This window comes from Myotis daubentonii, chromosome 2, assembly GCF_963259705.1.
Source record: "Myotis daubentonii chromosome 2, mMyoDau2.1, whole genome shotgun sequence".
NCBI classification, from domain to species: Eukaryota; Metazoa; Chordata; class Mammalia; order Chiroptera; family Vespertilionidae; genus Myotis; species Myotis daubentonii.
Genome location: NC_081841.1, coordinates 134,332,545 through 134,352,858, shown reverse-complemented (window position 1 = coordinate 134,352,858; position 20,314 = coordinate 134,332,545). Strand labels below are relative to the sequence as shown.

The following is a 20,314-nucleotide window of genomic DNA, read 5'->3' as shown; positions in this document are numbered from 1 at the left end:
CAGGCCCGGGCCCCTTGCTGTGGGGGACCCTGAAGCCTGGCAGGAGGTCCGGTCTGAGATTCCTCAAGTCCAGGGCCTGGAGGTTGTGGGCGATGCTGGGGTTTAGTTTCCAAACACCGGCAAACTACAACTATGCCATCACCTTTCCTGAGGAGACGGAAATGAAAAACGACCCAAGAAATATTCAGTCCTTAAACAGCTTAGCACTAAATCCCTTCCAGCGCCTGGGGTGCCATGGAGGAGCTCGGCACACACTGAGGGTGAGGGGGTGGGGCTGGGACCTGGGGAGCAGCTGTGGACATTTCTAGTAATGATTAGGCTTGGACGGCCCCGGTCGAGCAGCTTTGTGTTCCCAAATGACTCGGCGGGTCTTTGCCACAAAATCGATCTCCCTGTGACAAAGGGACTGCAGTTCTAACGATGAATTCTCTCAGGGACCTTTCCTCACAGGATCGAATTTTCCTTTGGTGCTGCTGCCCCTAGGGAGGGAAGCAGCTTGGGACGGGGAGCCCATTCTGCCCTGTGCAATGACATTTTGGGGTTTGAGTGTGTGTGTAGGATACACAGAGACAGTTCCTCTCTCATCCAAGTCTCTGAGGCCTGAAATGCTGCCGCTTCGCTTTGGTTTAAGCCAAACTAGAGCACGACTCAGATAACATGCATTTGCCCTCAGGGGAGGCAGGACAGAAATGTTGGGCAACTGCAGACAGCTGAGTGAGGAGGGGCTGCTGGGGGGAGACAAGCGGCCCACCAGGCCTGCGTGCAGAGGGGCCAGGACCTGCGGAGGGGACCCCTTCCCTTTCCTTATTGGCCTGCTCCTTCAGCACCACAATGGAAGGACAAGAAAAATGACAGTGATCCTATGGGGGTGTGTGCTCGGCTGTGGGGGCAGCTGGAGAGCAAGGAGGGAAAGGCAGGGGCTGCCTTTGGGTGGACAGAGGGGCCAGCCCAGGGTGGGTAAGAGTGGAGGCCTTTTGCAGAGGTTCACGAGGCCCACTCCGAACCTAACGAGCAGCTTTCAACGTGGGGCAGCCTCCCTTTTCTCCAGTGACAAGGAGCTCAGCATTAGAAGTGGAAGCTGCCAGTGTATCTCCCCTCTTGAGAACCATGAATGGTGAAGTGGTTAGCAGTTTCAGAAAAAAGCTTCAAGACTAGAAGACAGCAAGGCCCACAGAGAGAGATGGGAGATGGAAGTTCGGGGTCCCTGAATCCGGAAATGGCTCCGAGGCTAGTGCCTGAGGCCTGGAAGCAATTTCTCGGGGGGAGAGAAATTGAGCCACTAGTCACTGCTGTCCCGCAGACGGGACATTGGGATCATTCCCTTGTGAGGTTGAGTTTTTCCTGGGGTCCCAGCAAAGGTCTTGTGTCAGCACCATGGCTTGGCTATCCACTGTTGTTGATTTTGATGAGGAGATGGAAGTATTTCCTTCGGGGTCTCCTGTCTTTGTCTTACGGTCTTTAGAGGGGCGTCATGCCTGATAGATGAGGCAGCTGCTGCCAGCTTATGGGCCTTGGCTGATTTCTGAAGGCTAGTGGAGGCATGCTGGCCTGGTCCCCACACCCCGGAGACCTGCACAACCTCCTGGGAATCTCTTACAGAGTGCAGGCCTCCAGCCCTACCCAGACTGACAGAATCTGAATCCGAGCACCATCCTTCCCCCTGGGTTTTGATGGGCTGAGATTCAGGGATAAGATGTAGTTTCTTGGATTTGAAGATGGTGGTGTAGGTAAATGCCTGTACTCACTGCCTCCCAAAACCACATCAAAATTACAACTAAAATACAAAACAACCATCATCCAGAACTTTTGGAAAGCTGGCTGAATGGAAGTCCTACAACTAGAGAGGTAAAGAGGAAAGCACACTGAGACCAGTAGGAGGTGCGGAGGTGTGGAATAGGCTGGTCCGGCACCCATGTGGGCCACTTTTTTAATTGGGAGGGAGATTGTCTCTGCAGAGGCCGCCTGGAGGGGCAATGGGTCCCAGCCCCAGAGCACACCCCCAGCCCAGGGTTCCTTCCAGAACTGGTAAAAGAAGTTCTTACGGGCAGTAAGAACTACAGGCTGTATAAACCAGTGTGGATTGGGGCTCAGTGACAGAGAGGCTGCTGGAGACCCATCTGTTCCTCTTAAAAGGCTGGCAGTATGAACTAAGCTTGCAAGGTCCTGTTTTCTTTTCTGCTCCAGCACCAGGGAGAGACTCAGGGGAACACAATCACATATGAGGAGGAACTGATTGTCCAGCATCAGGGTAGGGATTCAGGGGCAGCTTTCTCCCAGACAGAGGTGCTCACAGGGATCATTGTTTCTATGCTGGGATCTCCCCAGTCACAGGGCTGACTGGAAGCCATTTCTGTTTGCTATGCCCTGGTGATTCCCTAAGACCCTGCCTCATCCAATTTACAACCCCTCCCAAGCTGGGTGCAGCGGCTGTTGCATATGTCCTTGCTCAGTCTAAAATCTCTCAAACAAGCTGCAGCTGGGTCAGGGAGCCCCAAACCTATCAATAAAAAGCCCAAGACTGGGCATCAGCACCAGCCTGCCTTGCTTCATAGTTGGGCCTCATCTGGGTACTTCCAAACCTGATTCAAAGAGGAGGAATCTGCAGATCTCTCTGTAGCTCCTCCTGGGTGGCCCCAGGCAGTGGCTGACTTTGCACTTCCCTGGAGACTCAAGAGCCAGTGCACCCAGTGGGCAGTGTCAGACCATACCAGATTACAACTCTACACATCCATAAACAACACACACAAGGGGCAGACTAAATGAACACCAAAGCCCCACTGAAGCAAGTCCTGCTCCATAAGGGTGTCTCCTGCACAGCAGTTCTTCCACTGTAGTTGCAGCTGTCCCTCACAGCCAATTGTCCTGGAGTGACACCAACTGCAATTAAGTCTCAACTGCAACAAGACTGTGCTCACAGCCCACAAAAGGGTGCACCTAAGCTCCCAGCTCAGGTGACTGAGAAGGCTGAACCACAGAACACCTACTACACAAGGCCACTCTACCAATGCAAGGAGACACAGCACCCCTATCCAATACATAGAAAAAAACACAGGGAAGCAGCTAAAATCTGGAGACAAAGAAACATGTCACAAATGAAAGAAATGAAAGAAAGCAAAGTACTAGGTGTAGAGTTCAAAACAATGGTTATAAGGTTACGTTACTCAAGAATCTTCTAGAAACCTCCAAAAAAAAAATAATGGAAAAGGATGAGTCATAAATTAAGCATGCACTGACTGAAATAAAGAATAATATACAGGGATTCAACAGAAGAGTAGAGGATTCTGAGAATCAAATCAATGATTTGAAATATGAGGAAGCAAAAAACTCCCAACCAGAAGAGCAAAAAGGAAAAAGAATCCAAAAATATGAAGATAGTGTAAGGAGCCTCTGGGACAACTTCAAGCATACCAACATTGGCATTATGGGGGTGCCAGAAGGAGAGAGAGAGCAAGATATTAAAAACTTATTTGAAGGAATAATGACAGAAAACTTCCCGTATATGGTGGAAGAAATAGACTTACAAGTCCAGGAAGTACAGAGAGTCCCAAACAAGAGGAACCCAAAGAGGCCACACCAAGATACATCATAATTAAAACGCCAAGGGCTAAAGACAAAGAGAGAATCTTAAAAGCAGTTAGTTACCTACAATGGAATGCTCATCTGACTGTCAGCTGATTTCTCAACAGAAACTATGCAGACCAGAAGGGAGTGGCAAGAAATATTCAAATATTCAAAGTGATGACTAGCAAAGATTACAACCAAGATTACCCAGCAAAGCAATAATTTAGAATTGAAGATCAGATAAAGAGCTTCACAGATAAGAAAAAGCTAAAGGAGTTCATCACCACCAAACCAGTATTCTATGAAGCATTGAAGGGTATTCTTTAAGAAGAGGAGGAAGAAGAAAAAGATAAAAAAATATGAACAACAAAATGGCAATAAATACATACCTATCAACAACTGAATCTAAAAATCAAAATAAATGAATAAGAAATCTAGTGAACAGAATAAACTGGTGAATAAAATAGAATCAGAAGCATGGAAATGGAACAAACTGATGATTCTCAGAGGGAAAGGGGGGTGAGGGAGGTGGGAAGAGATTAAACAAAGATCTTATATGAATATATGCATTACCTATGGACACAGACAATGGGGTGGTGAAGGCCTGGGGCAGTGGGGGAACTGGGTGGAGGGAAGCAATGGGAGGAAAAAGAGGGATATCTGTGATAATATCAACAATAAAGATAAAAATAATTTAAAAAAAGATGTAGGTTCTCTTGCAAACCTTATTTGATAATTTTAAAAAATGCTTAATTTCAGGCTGAGTCAAAATGCCATAAAATTTCTTGCCTATAATTTTATGTATGGTTTAGGGCAAGTGACTTATTAGCTTCTCTGAAGCTCAGTTTTCTCATCAAGAAAATGAAAGTAGACTCCCCCAAAGTCTATTTTGTCCCTAAAAATAAGTGTCATTAGAGAGAAGAGGCCCACCTATATGCAGCCAGATGCCATTTGGGATAATTTAACCAAGCTTCTTGCCCCCACTACTTGGTGCTTCTTGTATCTAGTACCTTCTTCCACCTTTCAGATATCATTTTTATACTAAGGGACCTTCAGGGAGGGCAGACACCTCTGAGAACAAAGTAGACAGCTAATGTGGAAAAAACCCTTACAGAGAAAATATTCTTAAAAACCAAGGCTTGGAATATGAAAATCCTTGTGTCTTTTTTTTTTTGGCTGTGGGCGGGGCGGCAGGGGGGCGGGCAGAATTAATAAGAAAAAAGTTAATATCAATAAGAAAGAAAGTGTAAGCCCTAGCTGGTTTGGCTTAGTAGATAGAGCATCAAGTTGTGGACTGAAGGATGCTGGGTTCAATTCCAGTCAAGGGCACCTACCTTGGTTGCAGGTCCCTGAGCCCTGGTTGGGTGCATGCAGGAGGCAATCAATCAATGTCTCTCTCTCACATAATGTTTCTTTCTGTCTCTCCCTCTCCCTTCCATTTTCTCTCTCTTTCTAAAAAAAAAAAAAAAAGGAAAAATCTCTTTGGACAAAGATTAACAAAATAACAACAACAACAAAAATAAAGAAAGAAAATATAACACTGATCCAAGATAATATGCACTTCCCACTACATGTCCACTTAGAACACAGCAGGAACAGGAAACCTGAAAAGATAGTCCATACCCCAAAGAGATGGGCAAAAATTTTGAAGTGACTAAACCACCTTGAATTGGTAAGGTGAAGTTTTCCACCATTACCAGAAAGGGAACTTAAGAACTAAGTTCAGTTACAATGAAATATTTAGAAGTTATATTTTTGAATATAATACATGGGTTTCCAGAGCTCTCACCGCACCCTCCTCTCTGAGGCCCCCAGAATAGAGGGGTCCTGGGTCTTTCTAAGTTAATTCTCATGAGGTTTGACTCTCAAGGGGAGTAAAGGAGATGAAGCAATAGAAGTGGTTGCCCCAAGTCTGTGACTGCTATTTCACTCATGGGGAAAACATTGGTGGGACAAGGACAATATGCCTTGTCTGAGGTCAGGGACCTGTATTACTGGTCCATAATGGTACCCATCTCCCCATTCCAACATGTGTGAGTCCAATGAATGAATTCACAAGCAAAAGTAAGAGGGAGGGAGGGAGGGAGAGAGGGTAAGAATGAGAGCGGGAGAAAGAGACAGAGAGAGAGAGACAGAGAGAGACAGAGACAGAGAGAAATGAGTGAGTCAAGCCTTAACCACACTGCTTCTTCATGAGGATAAGTGTTTGGGACTCATGACCTAAGCTTACCAGATTTCTCTGTATTCATCATAGATGGTGGCATGGCCAGTGTTGTTGATAAGGGCTCGAACACACCCTTCTTTACTGTCTTCCAAAATGATATATGTGAACTGGCTCTCTTGCGTACAGAAGGAGAGCACAGCCAGGTTTCCCGATGGGTAACTGGAAGATGGTTAAGGCACAAGCAGTCCCTTGGGATCCCCTTGCAGAGCCCTGCAGAGAGTGCAGGCCTTGGTAAAACCATGTCCCAGCCCAAATCCTAGACTTTTTAGGTGCCATATATGTCAACATAGGTGTCCTTGTGCTCCAGTGGATACTATATCTGGCCTGATTGATCAGAAAAGAGAATTCGGAAGATATTCTCATTGGGGTAGAGAATTACTTTTACATCTTCAAACACCTGGAAAGAAAAAACAAGCCTGTGAAAAGTGTTCAGGGGTTGATTGTCCCAATTTAGAGTACAGGGTTGTCACTAGAGTGCTTGGGACCTATCCGACCCATCACTACTGGGTCCATCATTGCCATCAACCTGCGAGGTAATCTGTACGGGAGCTCTCGCAGGGCCTCAGATTACTTGTCCATATGATGAGGAGGCTGAAAGGGATCACTCTGTGTGCATGTGTGTGTATGTGTGCGTGTGGGGGGTGGGGGGTGGGGGGAAGTTCAGCCGCACATGCAGATTTTAAACTATCATTTCAATCACTGCAGTAGTTATTGGTTGTTTGTTTCCTAGGGCTGCCATAACAAAGAACTATAATCTGGGCAGTTTGAATCTACAGAAATGTATTCTCTCACAGCTGTGGAGATCAGAAGCCTGAAATCAAGGTGTCAGCAGGGTTGGTTCCTCCTGCCGGCTCTGAGGAAGAATTTGTTCCATGCCGCACTCCAGGCTTCTGGTGATGGAGAGATTCCTTTTTTTCTTGACTTGTACTGCATCGCTCAAATCTCTGCCTCCACCTTCATGTGGCCTTCTCCCCCTGTGTCTCTGTGTCTTCACGTGGCTGTTTTCTTGTAAGGACACCAGTCATATTGGAGTAGGGGCCCACCCTACTCCTATATGACCTCATCTTAAGTAATTACATCCTCAAAGACCAATTTTCCAAATAAGGTCATACTCTGAGGCACTGGGAGTTAGGGGTTAAATGTATCTTTTTTGGGGGGAATATTCAGGGTTTTCTTTTTTTTAAATATATATTTTATTGATTTTTTACAGAGAGGAAGGGAGAGGGATAGAGAGCCAGAAACATCGATGAGAGAGAAACATCGATTAGCTGCTTCCTGCATACCCCCTACTGGGGATGTGCCCGCAAGCAAGGTACATGCCCTTGACTGGAATCGAACCCGGGACCCTTCAGTCCCCAGGACGACGCTCTATCCACTGAGCCAAACCGATCAGGGCTTATTTTTTTCTTGAATCTGAGTGAATTATATTTTTCTGGGAAATTGTTCATTTTATGTAAATTTTTAAATGTATTATTTTTTTCCGATTTTTCCCTTTTTAAAAAAATCTTTATTGTTCAGATTATACAGTTGTTCCTCTCCCCCCCCCCCCCCATAGCTCCCCTCCATCCGGTTCGAACCCCACCCTCTGCCCTTACTCCCCCCCCCACTATCCTCATCCATAGCTGCACGATTTTTGTCCAGTCTCTTCCCGCACCCCCCACCCCTTTCCCCCCTTAGAATAGTCAGTCCATTCCCTTTCTACGCCCCTGATTCTATTACATTCACCAGTTTATTCTGTTCATCAGATTATTTATTCCCTTGATTTTCAGATTCACTGGTTGATAGATGTGTATTTGTTGTTCATAATTTGTATCTTTACCTTTTTCTTATTCCTCTTATTAAGGATACCTTTCAGCATTTCATATAATAGTGGTTTGGTGGTGGTAAACTCCTTTAGCTTTTTCTTATCTGTGAAGCTCTTTATCTGACCTTCAATTCTGAATGATAGCTTTGCTGGGTAAAGTAATCTTGGTTGTAGGTTCTTGCTATTCATCACTTTGAATATTTCTTGCCACTCCCTTCTGGTCTGCATAGTTTCTGTTGAGACATCAGCTGATAGTCGTATGGGTACTCCCTTATAGGTAACTAACTTTTTTTCTCTTGCTGCTTTTAAGATTCTCTCTTTGTCTTTTGCTCTTGGCATTTTAATTATGATGTGTCTTGGTGTGGTCCTCTTTGGATTCCTTTTGTTTGGGGTTCTCTGAGCTTCCTGGACTTGTAAGTCTCTTTCTTTCACCAGGTAGGGGAAGTTTTCTGTCATTATTTCTTCAAATAGGTTTTCAATATCTTGCTCTCTCTCTTCTTCTGGCACCCCCACAATTCGGATGTTGGTATGCTCAAAGCTGTCCCAGAGGCTCCTTACACTATCTTCATATTTTTGGATTCTGTTTTTTGCTTCTTCGTGTTTCAAATCTTTGACTTGATTCTTGTGATCCTCTAGTCTGCTGTTGGGAGTCTGTATAATATTCTTTATTTCAGTCAGTGTGTGCTTAATTTCTAGTTGGTCCTTTTTCATATCCTTGAGGGTCTCACTAGATTTCTTGAGGGTCTCACTCAATTTATTGGCGGTTTCTAGAAAATTCTTGAAAAACCTTAAAAGTGTGGTTTTGAACTCTATATCCTGTAGTTTGCTTTCCTCCATTTCTGTCATTTGTGACCTGTTTCTTTGTCTCCGCATTTTGGCTACTTCCCTGTGTTGATAGAGTGGCTTTCTGTGCTAGGTGTCCTATAGGGCCCAGTGGCTCAGCCTCCCCAATTATTTGTGGTGGACACTCTTGGTGCACCCCTTTGTGGGCTTTGTGCACAGTCTTGTTGTAGTTAAGCCTTGATTGTTGTAGGTATCACTGGGAGGAATTGACCTCCAGGCCAATTGACTGTGAGAATCAGCTGTGTCTGCAGTGGGAGAACTTCTGTGCTGGAGACACCCTTCTGGGGCAAGACTTGCTTCAATGGGGCTTTGGTGCTCACTGAGTCTGCCCCCCTGAATGTGTCCCTTATGGATCTGAGGAGTTGTAATCTGGATGGTCCCACTCTGATCACTGGGTACACTGGCTCTTGGATCTAAGGAGGTGCTAATCTAGCCTCTGCCTGAGGCTACCCAGCAGGAGCTATGGAGAGATCTGCAGATTCCTCTTCTTTGGGGTCTGAAGGTGCCCAGATGAGGCCCTGCTGTGAAGCAATGCAAGCTGCTGTGAGGCCTTGGGCCTTCTTTTGGAAGTTCTGGGTCTCTCTGACCCAGCTGCAGTTTGTTCAGTAATTTTCAGATTGCAAAGGGCCAGGCCTTTCATATGCAAAAGCCTCTGCTCACAGCTTGGGTGGGGCAGGGTCTCAGGGGATCAACAGGGTGGAGCAAGCAGCTATGGCTGCTCCTCAGTCCTACCCTAAGAGTGTCCCGGTAATCGCTGCAAGCACCTCTGAGAGAAAGCTGCCTTCCAGTTCCAACCGATGCCAGACAGTCCAGTTTCTCCTGTATGAGTCTGGGTCCCCAGAGACTCACCCAGAACTGGAGTTCTGAGCAGTCGGGGGCTCATGATTCCCTCCAGATTCAAAAAGACAGCTTTGTCCTCAGTTGCCAGCCCTTTCTACATGTGCCTCTGTACCTCTGCACTTTCCTTCTGTACCTCCTCTGAGTCTCAGTGTGCTTTTCTCTTTCCTTCTAGTTGTAGAATTTCCACTCAGCCAGCCTTCCTGCGGTTCTGGATGATGCCCATTTTGTCTTTTAGTTGTATTTTTGAAGTAGTTGTGCGAGGCAGCAATTTCCGTTGTTTACCTATGCCGCCATTTTGATTTCTCAAATGTATTATTATAAAAATTTTTCATATACTGTTATACTGTTTTAAAAAACTTCTACTGCCTCTGTAGTTATGTCCTTGTCTTCCTTCTTTATATTATTAATATCTTCTCTCTCTCTCTTTTTTTTCAGACCAACCTTGACCTAACATTTGCCCATTTTACTAGTCTGTTCAGAGAATCAGCTTTTAGTTTGTGTATTTTATTAATTCTTTGGTTTCTGTGGTATCAATTTATGCTCTTATCATGATTATTTGTATGCATCTACTTTCTGTGGGTTTTCTATATTACTTTATTTAATTTTTCTAATTCCTTGAATTGAATGTTGAACTCATTGGTTTTCATTTTTCTTCTTCTCTGTCTTCTTCTTCCTCCTCTTTCTTTAATATAAACATTTAAAGCTATAATGTTTCTCTCAAAATACAGTTTTAGCTGTTTCACACGAGTATAGATACTTACCTCCAATTCCATTCTAGATATTTTCAAATTACCAATATGATTTCTTCCTTAACACAAAAGTTATTGCCCAGCGGGTGTGGATCAGTGGTTGAGTGTTGACCCTTGAACCAAGAGGTTATTGCACCGGTTTGACTCCTAGTCAAAGCACAACTTGCATGTTGTGGTCTTGATCTCAAGAAGGAGGCATCCAGGGGAGGCAATTGATCAATGTTTCTCTCTCATTGATATTTCTATCTCTCTCTCCCTATCTCTTCCTCCCTCTCTAAAATCAATAAAAACACATTTAAAAAATGTTATTTACAAATGTGTTTTAAAATTTACAACATACCAGTTGCTTTTGGTTATGTTATTATTATCACTAATTGAAATGCATTCGGGTAAGAGGCATAGGCTATATATCAAGTGTTTAGTGTTTGCTGGGGTTTGCTTTGTGGCTTAGTGTGTGATCAATCATTGTAGCTATTTCATGTCTGCTTGAAAAAGATGCATGCCCTCCAATTGTTTCATGCTCCTGGATTATCAGAACACATTGGTCACCTGATCTTTCCCCTCCCTTTCCCATCATACACCCCCACCTCAACCACACTCGTTCACACTCTCACTCTTCTGCTTTTTTGGGTTTTCTCTATTTCTGGTATTATTTCTCTTACTTTCTTACACACGCTACTCTGTGTTTAAAGGAACGCTTTTTACATTTTCTCTAAATTTCCCAGGTGTTTAGAGCCAGCTTTTTAGGTCATCTAGCCTTCCACATTACTTTAACTAGAAGCCAAATCAGTGATCTTCAAACTATTGTTTAAAAGAGTTGAAAAATCCTTTATTCAGGAAAGCTTGCAGCAGGATTACTGATAGCTCTAACAGGTTGTCTAGGGCCAGTCACAGACAATGTCTGACATTAGCCTGCACCAGAGTCCCTCCAAAGAGGCTCAGAACCAGTACACCCAGTGGCCAGTTTCAGAGAATAACAGAGTAGGATCCAATAAGCTTCATAAGCAGCATATCCACAGGGAGATCTCAGGAGGCACCAAAACCTGCTGAGGCAAATTCTGCTTTGTGTGAAAAGCACCTGCACAGAAACTTGCATGCTGTGTTGGGGGTTGAGCCTCATTGTCAGCCAACCTGAGGGTCAAGTCCTTGCACAAATGAGCCAATAGCAATCAAGACCCAATGACAACAGGAAGGCCCACATATGTGCATAAGGAACTTTCTTTGAGCACTCAGCTCAGGTGATCAGGGAGACTGTGCCATTGGGTCCCACAGGTCACCTACTATATAAGGTCACCCTATCAAGACTGGGAGTTGTGGAAAATCTACCTAATACATAGGAAAAAAACTACAAAGAGGTAGTAAAAAAAAAACAAACAGGCCCGAAGTGAAAGAACAAGAGAATTCTCCAGAAGAGCTAAATGAGTGGAGGTAAGCAATATGTCAGATATAGAGTTCAGAGTAATGATCATAAGGATGCTCAACAGCATGGAAAAGGACATAGAAAGCATAAAAAAGACCAGTCAGAAATGAAGAATGCCATATGTGAAATAAAGAATACACTGAAAGGAATAAACAGTAGGCTCAATGAAGCAGAGAATTGAATCAGCAATTTAGACAAGCTAGAAATAAACACCCAATCAGAGCAGAAAAAAAAAAGAATTTAAAAAAAATGAGGATAGTTTAAGGAACTTTTAAGACAATATGGTGCATAATAAAATCCATGTCATAGGGGTTCCAGAAGAAGAAGAGAGAGCAAAAAATCGAGGATGTATTGAAGAAATAGTGATTTGTTACCTACAAAGGAGCTCCCCTAAGACTGTCAGCTGATTTCTCAACAGAAACTTTCAGGCCAGAAGGGATTGACATGAAATATTCAAGGACCTACAACCAAGACTATTTTACCCAGAAAAGCTGTCATTTACAATTGAAGGAGAAATAGCTTTACAGACAAGGAAAAGCTAAAGGAGTTTGTAACCACTAAACCAGTATAGAATAACAAGAAATGTTAAAGGGCTTACTCTAAGAAGAAGAAGTAAGAGGAGGAAGAAAAGGAGGAGGAGAAAAAGAAAAAAATAGGAATATATCTAAAATAAGAAAATAACATTAAAAACACACCTATCAATAATCATATATTATTTTTTAAATAATACATAATGATAAAGAGAGCAACCCAACAAGAGGACATAACCCTTCTAATCTCTTATGCACCCAACATAGGAGCACCTAAATATGTAAAGCAAATTTAAAGAAAAAAGATATATTTTTATTGATTTCAGAGAGGAAGGGAGAGGGAGAGAGAGATAGAAACATCAATGATGAGAGAGAATCATTGATTGGCTGCCTCCTGCACGCCCCTTACAGGGGAATCAACTCACGCATATGACCTGCCTGGGAATGAACCATGACCTCATAGTTCATAGGTCAATCATTGATCGGCTGCCTGATAACCAAGGATGTAAAGTGGAGACCACATAGAGACTGGGAGGAAGTGTGGACGTGCGAGAGGGCTGGCCAGGCTCCCACAGACAGCAGTTGAATTTCTGGAGGGATATCTCAGCTGTGTGTGTGGGTGGGAGGGTGGTTCCCCACTAAAAACTCGGGCCAAACCCCAAACTAGGTTCCCAAGTCCAGAACACCAGAACAGAGAAAGGTGCCCACATAATATCTGGCTGTGAAAAGCAGCAGGTTTTCTGTCTGGCAGAGAGAGATGGCTAGAAATGCAAACACCCTCTTAAAGGGCCAATGCACAAAATTTCGTGTGTAGCCACTCACTTTGGGCTCCAGCAGAGGGAGGGCAGAGTGGACTAGAGCTGTGTGAGGAGAATCTAGGGTAGAGGGCTCTGGGGATAGGACCTGGAGAGCAGAAACTGTGCTGAGTTTTTCCCCGATACTGCACAGGACACCTTTCTCAGGCCGACTATTACCACCCAGGCAGCTTTTGCCTAGGACAGTGATGGCGAACCTATGACACGCGTGTCAGAGGTGACACACGGACTCATTTTTTTGGTTGATTTTTCTTTGTTAAATGGTATTTAAATATATAAAATAAATATCAAAAATATAAGTCTTTGTTTTACTATGGTTGCAAATATCAAAAAATTTCTATATGTGACACGGCTCCAGAGTTAAGTTAGGGTTTTTCAAAATGCTGACACGCCGAGCTCAAAAGGTTCGCCATCACTGGTCTAGGGGGTGGGGGAAGCATCGCCCCACCCTGTTTGGAAAACCTCTTACCCCACCCTGTGGAGTTTATGCCTCACTGTGGCATGGACCTGAGGCTTATTAAGAGACTGGGAATAACAATCAGGCTGCAGACAGAGGTGGACCTCTGGGTGCTTTGAGTCTTTACCTGATCTGCTTCTGGTCACAGGGCTGAGAAAAACCCCATGGTGTGCATCCTGGTCCTGTCCAAACAACCAGCCCCAGCAGAGGGAGCCACAAGCTGCAGGCTGCTGATAGCTCCAAACACAGAACTCAGGGCCAGTCACAATGTCTGATCTTATTCTCCACCAGAGACCCTCCCAAAAGACTGGGAGTCATGGCAGATCTACCGAACATATAGAAACAAACCCAAACAGGCAGCCAAAATGGGAGCCAGAAAATAAGCCCCAAATGAAAGAACAAGAGAATTCTCCAGAAGAAGAGAGAAATGAAATGGAGATAAGCAATTTATCAGATATAGCAATTATGAAAAAAGACCAGTCAGAAATGAAGAATGACATAGCAGAAATAAAGAATACATTGGAAGGAATAAACAGTAAATTACTGGAAGCCAAGGATTAGATCAGTGAATTAGAAGACAGGGTAGAAAAAAATCACTCCGAGAACTAAAATGAAAAAAAAAAAACTAATAAAAAAACAGGAGGACAGTTTAAGGGACTTGTGGGACAACACAAAGTGTAATAATATCCATGTCATCGGCAGGCCAGAAAATAAAGAAAGTGAGCAAAGGAGTAAGTGGATGCTACACTGACACTCTCCCAGGACCAAGCTGGAATTACAACTAAAATATAAAAAAAAAAATCCTGGATAATCAACTGAATTTGTTGGAAGAAATAATGGCAGAAAATGTCCCTAACCTGGTGAAGGAAAAAGTCACATAAGTTCAGGAGGCACAGAGAGTCCCAAGCAAGAAGAAACCAAAGAGGCCCATTCCACACATCATAATTAAAGTGCCAAAAATTAAAGACAAAGAGAATCTTAAAGGCAGCAAAAGAAAAACAGGCTCCCATAAAGCTCTCAGATGACTTTTCATCAGAAATTCCACAGGCCAGAAGGGAAGGGCATGAAGTATTCAAGGTAACGGACGGCAAGGTTCTGAACCCAAGGCTACTTTATCTAGCAAGGCTATCATTCAAAACAAATGGTGAAAGAAAGAGCTTCCCAGGTAAAATAAGGCTAAAAGAGTTTATAACTACCAAACCAGCATTATAAGAAATGTTAAAGGGACTGCTGTACTACTAATAAGATTATATATATATATATATATATATATATATATAGAGAGAGAGAGAGAGAGAGAGAGAGAGAGAGAGAGAGAGAGAGAGAGAAATATAGGCAAAAAGAATTAAGGTGGAAATAAATAAGTACCTATCAATATTAACCTTAAATGTAAATGGCTTAAATGCTCCAATGAAAAGACATAGGGTCACTTAATGGATAAAAAAAATGACCAAAATATATGCTATCTACAAGAAACCAAAAGACTCACACAGGATGAAAGTGAAGGGCTAGGAAAAAATTTTCTATGCAAATGGAAAAGAAAAAAGCTGGGGTAGCAATATTCATATCTGACAAAATAGATTTCATTTTTTAAAAATATATTTTATTGATTTTTTACAGAGAGGAAGGGAGAGGGATAGAGAGTTAGAAACATCTATCAGCTGCCTCCTGCACATCCCCTACTGGAGATGTGCCTGCAACCAAGGTACATGCCCTTGACTGGAATCGAACCTGGGACCCTTGAGTCCACAGGCCGATGCTCTATCCACTGAGCCAAACCAGTTTGGGCCTGACAAAATAGATTTTAAAATGAAGGCCATAAAAAGAGACAAGAAAAAGATTGATCCAACAAGAGGATATAACCCTGGTAAACATATATGCACCCAATATAGGAGTACCTAAATATATATAAAAAACTTCTGGAGGGCTTTAAGGGAGAGATCAACAGCAATACAGTCATAGTAGGGAACTTTAACATACCACTGACATCACTGGATAGATCTTCCAGACAAAAAATCAACTATGAAACAGAGACCTTAAAAGACATACTAGATCAGATGGATTTAACTGATATTTACAGAACATTTCACCCTAAAGCTGCAGAATACACATTATTCTCAAGTGCACATGGAACTTCTCAAAGATAGACTACATGTTAAGACACAAAATAAGTCTCTACAAGTTTAAGAGGATTGAAATCATATTAAGCCTCTTTTTGAATCACAATGGCATGAAACTAGAAATCAACCACATTAAAAACACTCGAAACATTCAAATACATGGAGGTTAAATAGCATGTTACTAGACAATGAATGGGTTACCAATGAGATTGAAAAAGAAATAAAAAAAAACTTCCTGGAAACAAATGAAAATGAACATACAACAACCCTAAATCTATGGGATACAATAAAAGCAGTCCTGAGAAGGAAGTTCATAGCACCACGGGCCTATTTCAAAAAATAAGAAAAATTATTAATAAACTATTTAACCCTATAACTTAAAGATTTAGAAAGAACAATAAGCCCTGGCAGGTTTGGCTCAGTGGATAAAGCGCCGGCCTGTGGACTGGAAGGTCCCAGGTTCGATTATGGTCAAGGGCATGTACCTTGGTTGCAGGCACATCCCCAGTTGGGGGTGTGCAGGAGGCAACTGATTGATGTTTCTCTCTCATTGATGTTTCTAACTCTCTATCCCTCTCCCTTTCTCTCTGTAAAAAAATCAATAAAGTATTTTTTTTTTAAAAAAGAAAGCACAATAAGATAAGTCCAGAGTAAGTAGAAGGAAGGAAATAATAAGAATTAGAGCAGAAATAAATGACATAGAGACTAAAAAACAATACAAAAGATCAATGAAACCAAGAGCTGATTCTTTGAAAAGATAAACAAGATTGATGAACCCCTAGCCAGATTCATCAAGAAACAAAGAGAGAGGACCCAAATAAACAAAATCAGAAATGAAAGAGGTGAAGTAATAACTGACACCACAGAAATACAAAGGATTGTAAGAAAATACTATGAACAATTATATGCCCACAATGTGGATGAAATGGAAATATTCCTAGAAAAATATAATCTTCCAAAATGGAACAGGGAAGAATCAGAAAACAGGCCAATAATAACTGATGAAATTGAAGCAGCAATAAAAAAATCCCAACAACAACAAAAAGCTATAGTCTGGATGGTTTCACTGGGGAGTTTTGTAAACCTTCAAAGAAGAACTGTGGAAAGCAGTATAGAGATACCTCAAAAAATTAAAAATGGAACTGCCTTATGAATCAGAAATTCCACTTCTGGGAATTTATCCAAAGAAACCTGAAACACTAATTTGAAAGAATAGATGTACCTCTATGTTCATTGCAGTGCTATTTATAATAGCCAAGATTTGGATGCAGCCCAAGTGTCCAACAGTAGATGACTGGGTAAAACAGCTATAGTACATTTACCGCACACAATGGAACACTACTTGGGCATATAAAGGAAGAAAATTTTACTCTTTGCGACAGCATTGATGGACCTGGAGAACATCATGCTAAGTGAAATAAGCCAATCAGAGAAGGACAAGTATCATATGGTTTCACTCATAATGTGAAATTTAATGAACAAACTGAACTACCAAACAAAATAGAGACAGACTCATAGATAGAGAGCAGGCAGACAGCACCGGTGGGGGTGGTGTTGGGGCTGGTGGTAGAGGGATTGAGGCAAAAAAGAAAAAAAATAGAGAAAGAACCCCTAGACAAGGACAACAGTGTGGCGATTGTGGGGGTGAGAGGGATGGGTGGAGATGGAAGAGGGATAAATGGTGATAAAAATAAAATAAAGAAGGAAAATAAAGAAAGCTTGCAGCAGAATGCCAACATCTAATACAATAGAAGAAAGAAAGGCAGCTATCTGGGGAGTCACTGTGGGTGTTCTCTCTATGGCACAGCCTGTAAGTGCTCAGGAACCTGGGCATCTGGGTGAAAACCACTATGGGAGGGAAGGTCCTGTAACAGACTCTATCCCCACACCTGGCACTGTGGTAACACTTTACTTCCACAACACAGTGACCCCACAAGACTGGCACTATCACTGTCCCCATTTAAGAGAGGCTAAGGACTTACACAAAGTTACCAGCGAGAGGAGAGCCCCTCCCGTTAACCTGCAGGCTCGCTAGTGCAAACAGGCTGCCTCTGACCTTTAAGCTCTCAGCCACCGCTCATATTTAGTTTACAAATTAATGCTCCTCTTCTTCTTTTTTTTTTAACCTAAAAAAGTGCCTTGTAAGAATATCTGTGGTTGGTTTGCTGCTGATGGCCTGTAAAAAGCTTCTAGATCTTGCTCATGGAAGAGGATATTTGTATTGTAGGCCTTATTTTCAAAAGCCACCTGAAAGCCAGATTTCTCAAGATGCTTTTTCCTTGTCAAACTCACTTGTCATATAATGACCCCATGGGAAAAGCAAAATCTCTGACACAGAGGTAAAGAAAGTCCTTCCATTTTTCTCTCACTAGGAGATCATCATCATGTGCCACTGAACGACAGGCACACGTTCTGAGAAATAGCATCTCTTGGCAATTGCATCATTGTGGAAACATCTCAGAGTGCACACACACAGCCATAGATGGTGTAGTCTACTACCATAACTGAATGCGCTGTGCTTTTATATGACTGGCTGTTTGTTTACCTCAGCATCACCACAGACATGTTGCATTGTTGTACAGCACATGACTGCATAATAAGTGGCATATCTAAAAGCCTGACTCCCATCACTGTTTTCTTGGGAACAGAGTATGAGGCTAAGAGCTGAAAGGTAAGGTACTATATCTCTGGACCTTCCTTTAATTCTTCGAGAGAAAAAGCGGTGCCTCACAGGCAGGCCCTGCGCTGTGAGGCAGCTGCTGTCCGTGAGCTTGCTCTGCTGCTCTCTGTCCGTGAACTCTCCCTGACCGCTGTGGAGCCACTGGCTCCGGGCTGGCCGGGTGCACACACAAGCAGTGCTCTGCCTGACTCCAAACTTACTGCCATTTGTAAAAACAAAAACAACCAAATGTCCCAGTACTCACAGCCTTTTCGGGCAGTCTGATGTGAATGATAAATTAGGAAGGATCCTCTGCTTAGAGATCTTGGTGGGAACCTTCCTCTTGGCTACAGGGAACACAGTTAAGTTTACTTGAGGGACAGACACTACAGGACCGAAAGGTCCGAGGCAGGACAGGGCAGGAGTTCACTAGCTGGTTGGAGCAAGACACCAAGGAAGGTTTCATTATGGATTGGAGGTGAGGCCAGGGAGATGTGAAAACTGAAGGCTTCTCTTGGGGCTTCCAACCTGAAGAGACCCCCGCTCTCCCTTAATTTCTGTCTGTAGAGGTTCTGACTGGTCCCACTGACTTCCTTTCTACATGCAGGCCCAAGAGATGAAGGGAGGCCAAGAGTGTCCACACCTGGGCTGACAGTATCCGTTTCTAGCTCTTACATTTTTACCCTCATTACTCGAAGATGTTTGATTGTTTTGCCTCTTAGTGAAAAGTGTTTTCATTTTCTGCTGGACACACAGCAGGAGTACTTTTCCCAGCCTTCTTGCATCTAGGTGAGGTCATGTGACTCATTGTGGTTAATGAAATTTAAGCCTGGATCTTGGCTCACTTCTTGTGCATGCTGGACACAAAGAACTCCAGTATGGTGGAGACCCATGGTAAAAGGACCCAGATTCCTCAGAGCTAGCCTCTAGGAGGGATGCTCAGAGAGCTGTGGGACTCAGATGAGATGTGACATGAGCAAGAACCTTGCATCTGGTTGTTAAGCCACTTAGCTTTGGGACTTATATGTTTCAGCAGCGAATGAGCATTGCCTTGGCCAACACAGGCTCAGTGTCCTGAGATAGTCATGTATGTTCTTCTGGGCCTCCCTTTCTTCAACTGTAAAGTGAGGATAATAATAGCACACATCACACAGGAATTGTTGGGAAAAGCTACACTTACATTATATGTGGAAGTGCTTTGTAGCCTGCATGGGTGTTACATAAATGTTAGTTTCTGTTAGTTTCCTTGTGTTCTCCAATTTAGTAAATGATAAAATAACATTTGCTGAGTTGCCCATGCCAGAATTCTTAGATTCACTCTTGGTCTTCTTTCTCTCTCACACCCCACTTCCAATTCAACAGGAAACCAATTCCTGGTTCTCCCTTCAAAAAATATCCCAAATCAGACTCCTTTCACCATCTTTCCTGCCACCACTTAGTAGAGACGCCCATCACCTCTCACCTGAGTTTACGCCGTGCCTCCCAACTGGACTTCCTGCCTTTATTCTTGTCCCTTAAATGTATTTTCCACACAACAGCCAGAAAGACTCTTCTAGGGACTAAGCCAGGTGATGTTTGTCTCCTGCTCTGGACTTTCCAATGTTTCACCTCATTCCAGGATAAAATCCAGAGTCTTGCTGTGCCCACATGGCTCTACCTGATCAGGGCACTGAGGCTCATTGCCTATTCCTCTCGCAGCTGTCCTTGCTTGCTCTGGTTAGCATGCCCTTCCACCCGGTATTTGCATACTCACTCCCTCATTTCATGCATGCCTAGGCTCAAAGGGCATTTCTGAGATTGCCCTGCAGGTTTTAGAGCAACTCCTCTCTCGCTCAACAACTCAAGAGCTCCTTATGCTGCCCCCCCATGGCACCTACCAACACCTGGCATAGCACTGAATAGTATTATTATTATTTTTTATATTGGCTGTCTCCTCAACTGAAACAGAAGTTCTATGGACACAAGAGCATTGTGATGTTTACCCCTGTATCTCAGCACCCAGAAGAGGGCCTGACATAGTAGATTCTCAATAGATATTTACAGAAGACATAAGTCTATCACATCTTTCTAATTCCCACATCAATGTCTCCTTCTTGAGCTTCAGACCTGATTATTAACTCACTCTAAATGACCAATATTTTGAGACTAGTTTTTACTTATAACTTCATAGTATCCATCTTCATAAATATTAGTATGTGATTGATTTTTTTAAAAAAAGCTTTATTTTTAGAGCAGATCACAGCAAAATTGAGCAGAAAGTACAGAGATTCCCTATATCTCCCGCCCTATCAC

At 43.1% G+C, this 20,314-nt stretch overlaps 1 protein-coding gene across 1 annotated transcript in view; it reads right to left on the bottom strand.

The window, feature by feature from the left end:
* ERICH6B (glutamate rich 6B) overlaps positions 1-20,314 on the bottom strand; it is a 65,603-nt gene that overhangs the window by 4,734 nt on the left and 40,555 nt on the right. The window contains exons 7-8 of the mRNA XM_059680858.1: positions 6,100-6,182; positions 5,792-5,944 (exon numbers count right to left, since the gene is read on the bottom strand). Of these exons, the coding sequence (XP_059536841.1) occupies positions 5,792-5,944; positions 6,100-6,182 (236 nt within the window). The remainder of the gene's footprint in view (positions 1-5,791; positions 5,945-6,099; positions 6,183-20,314) is intronic.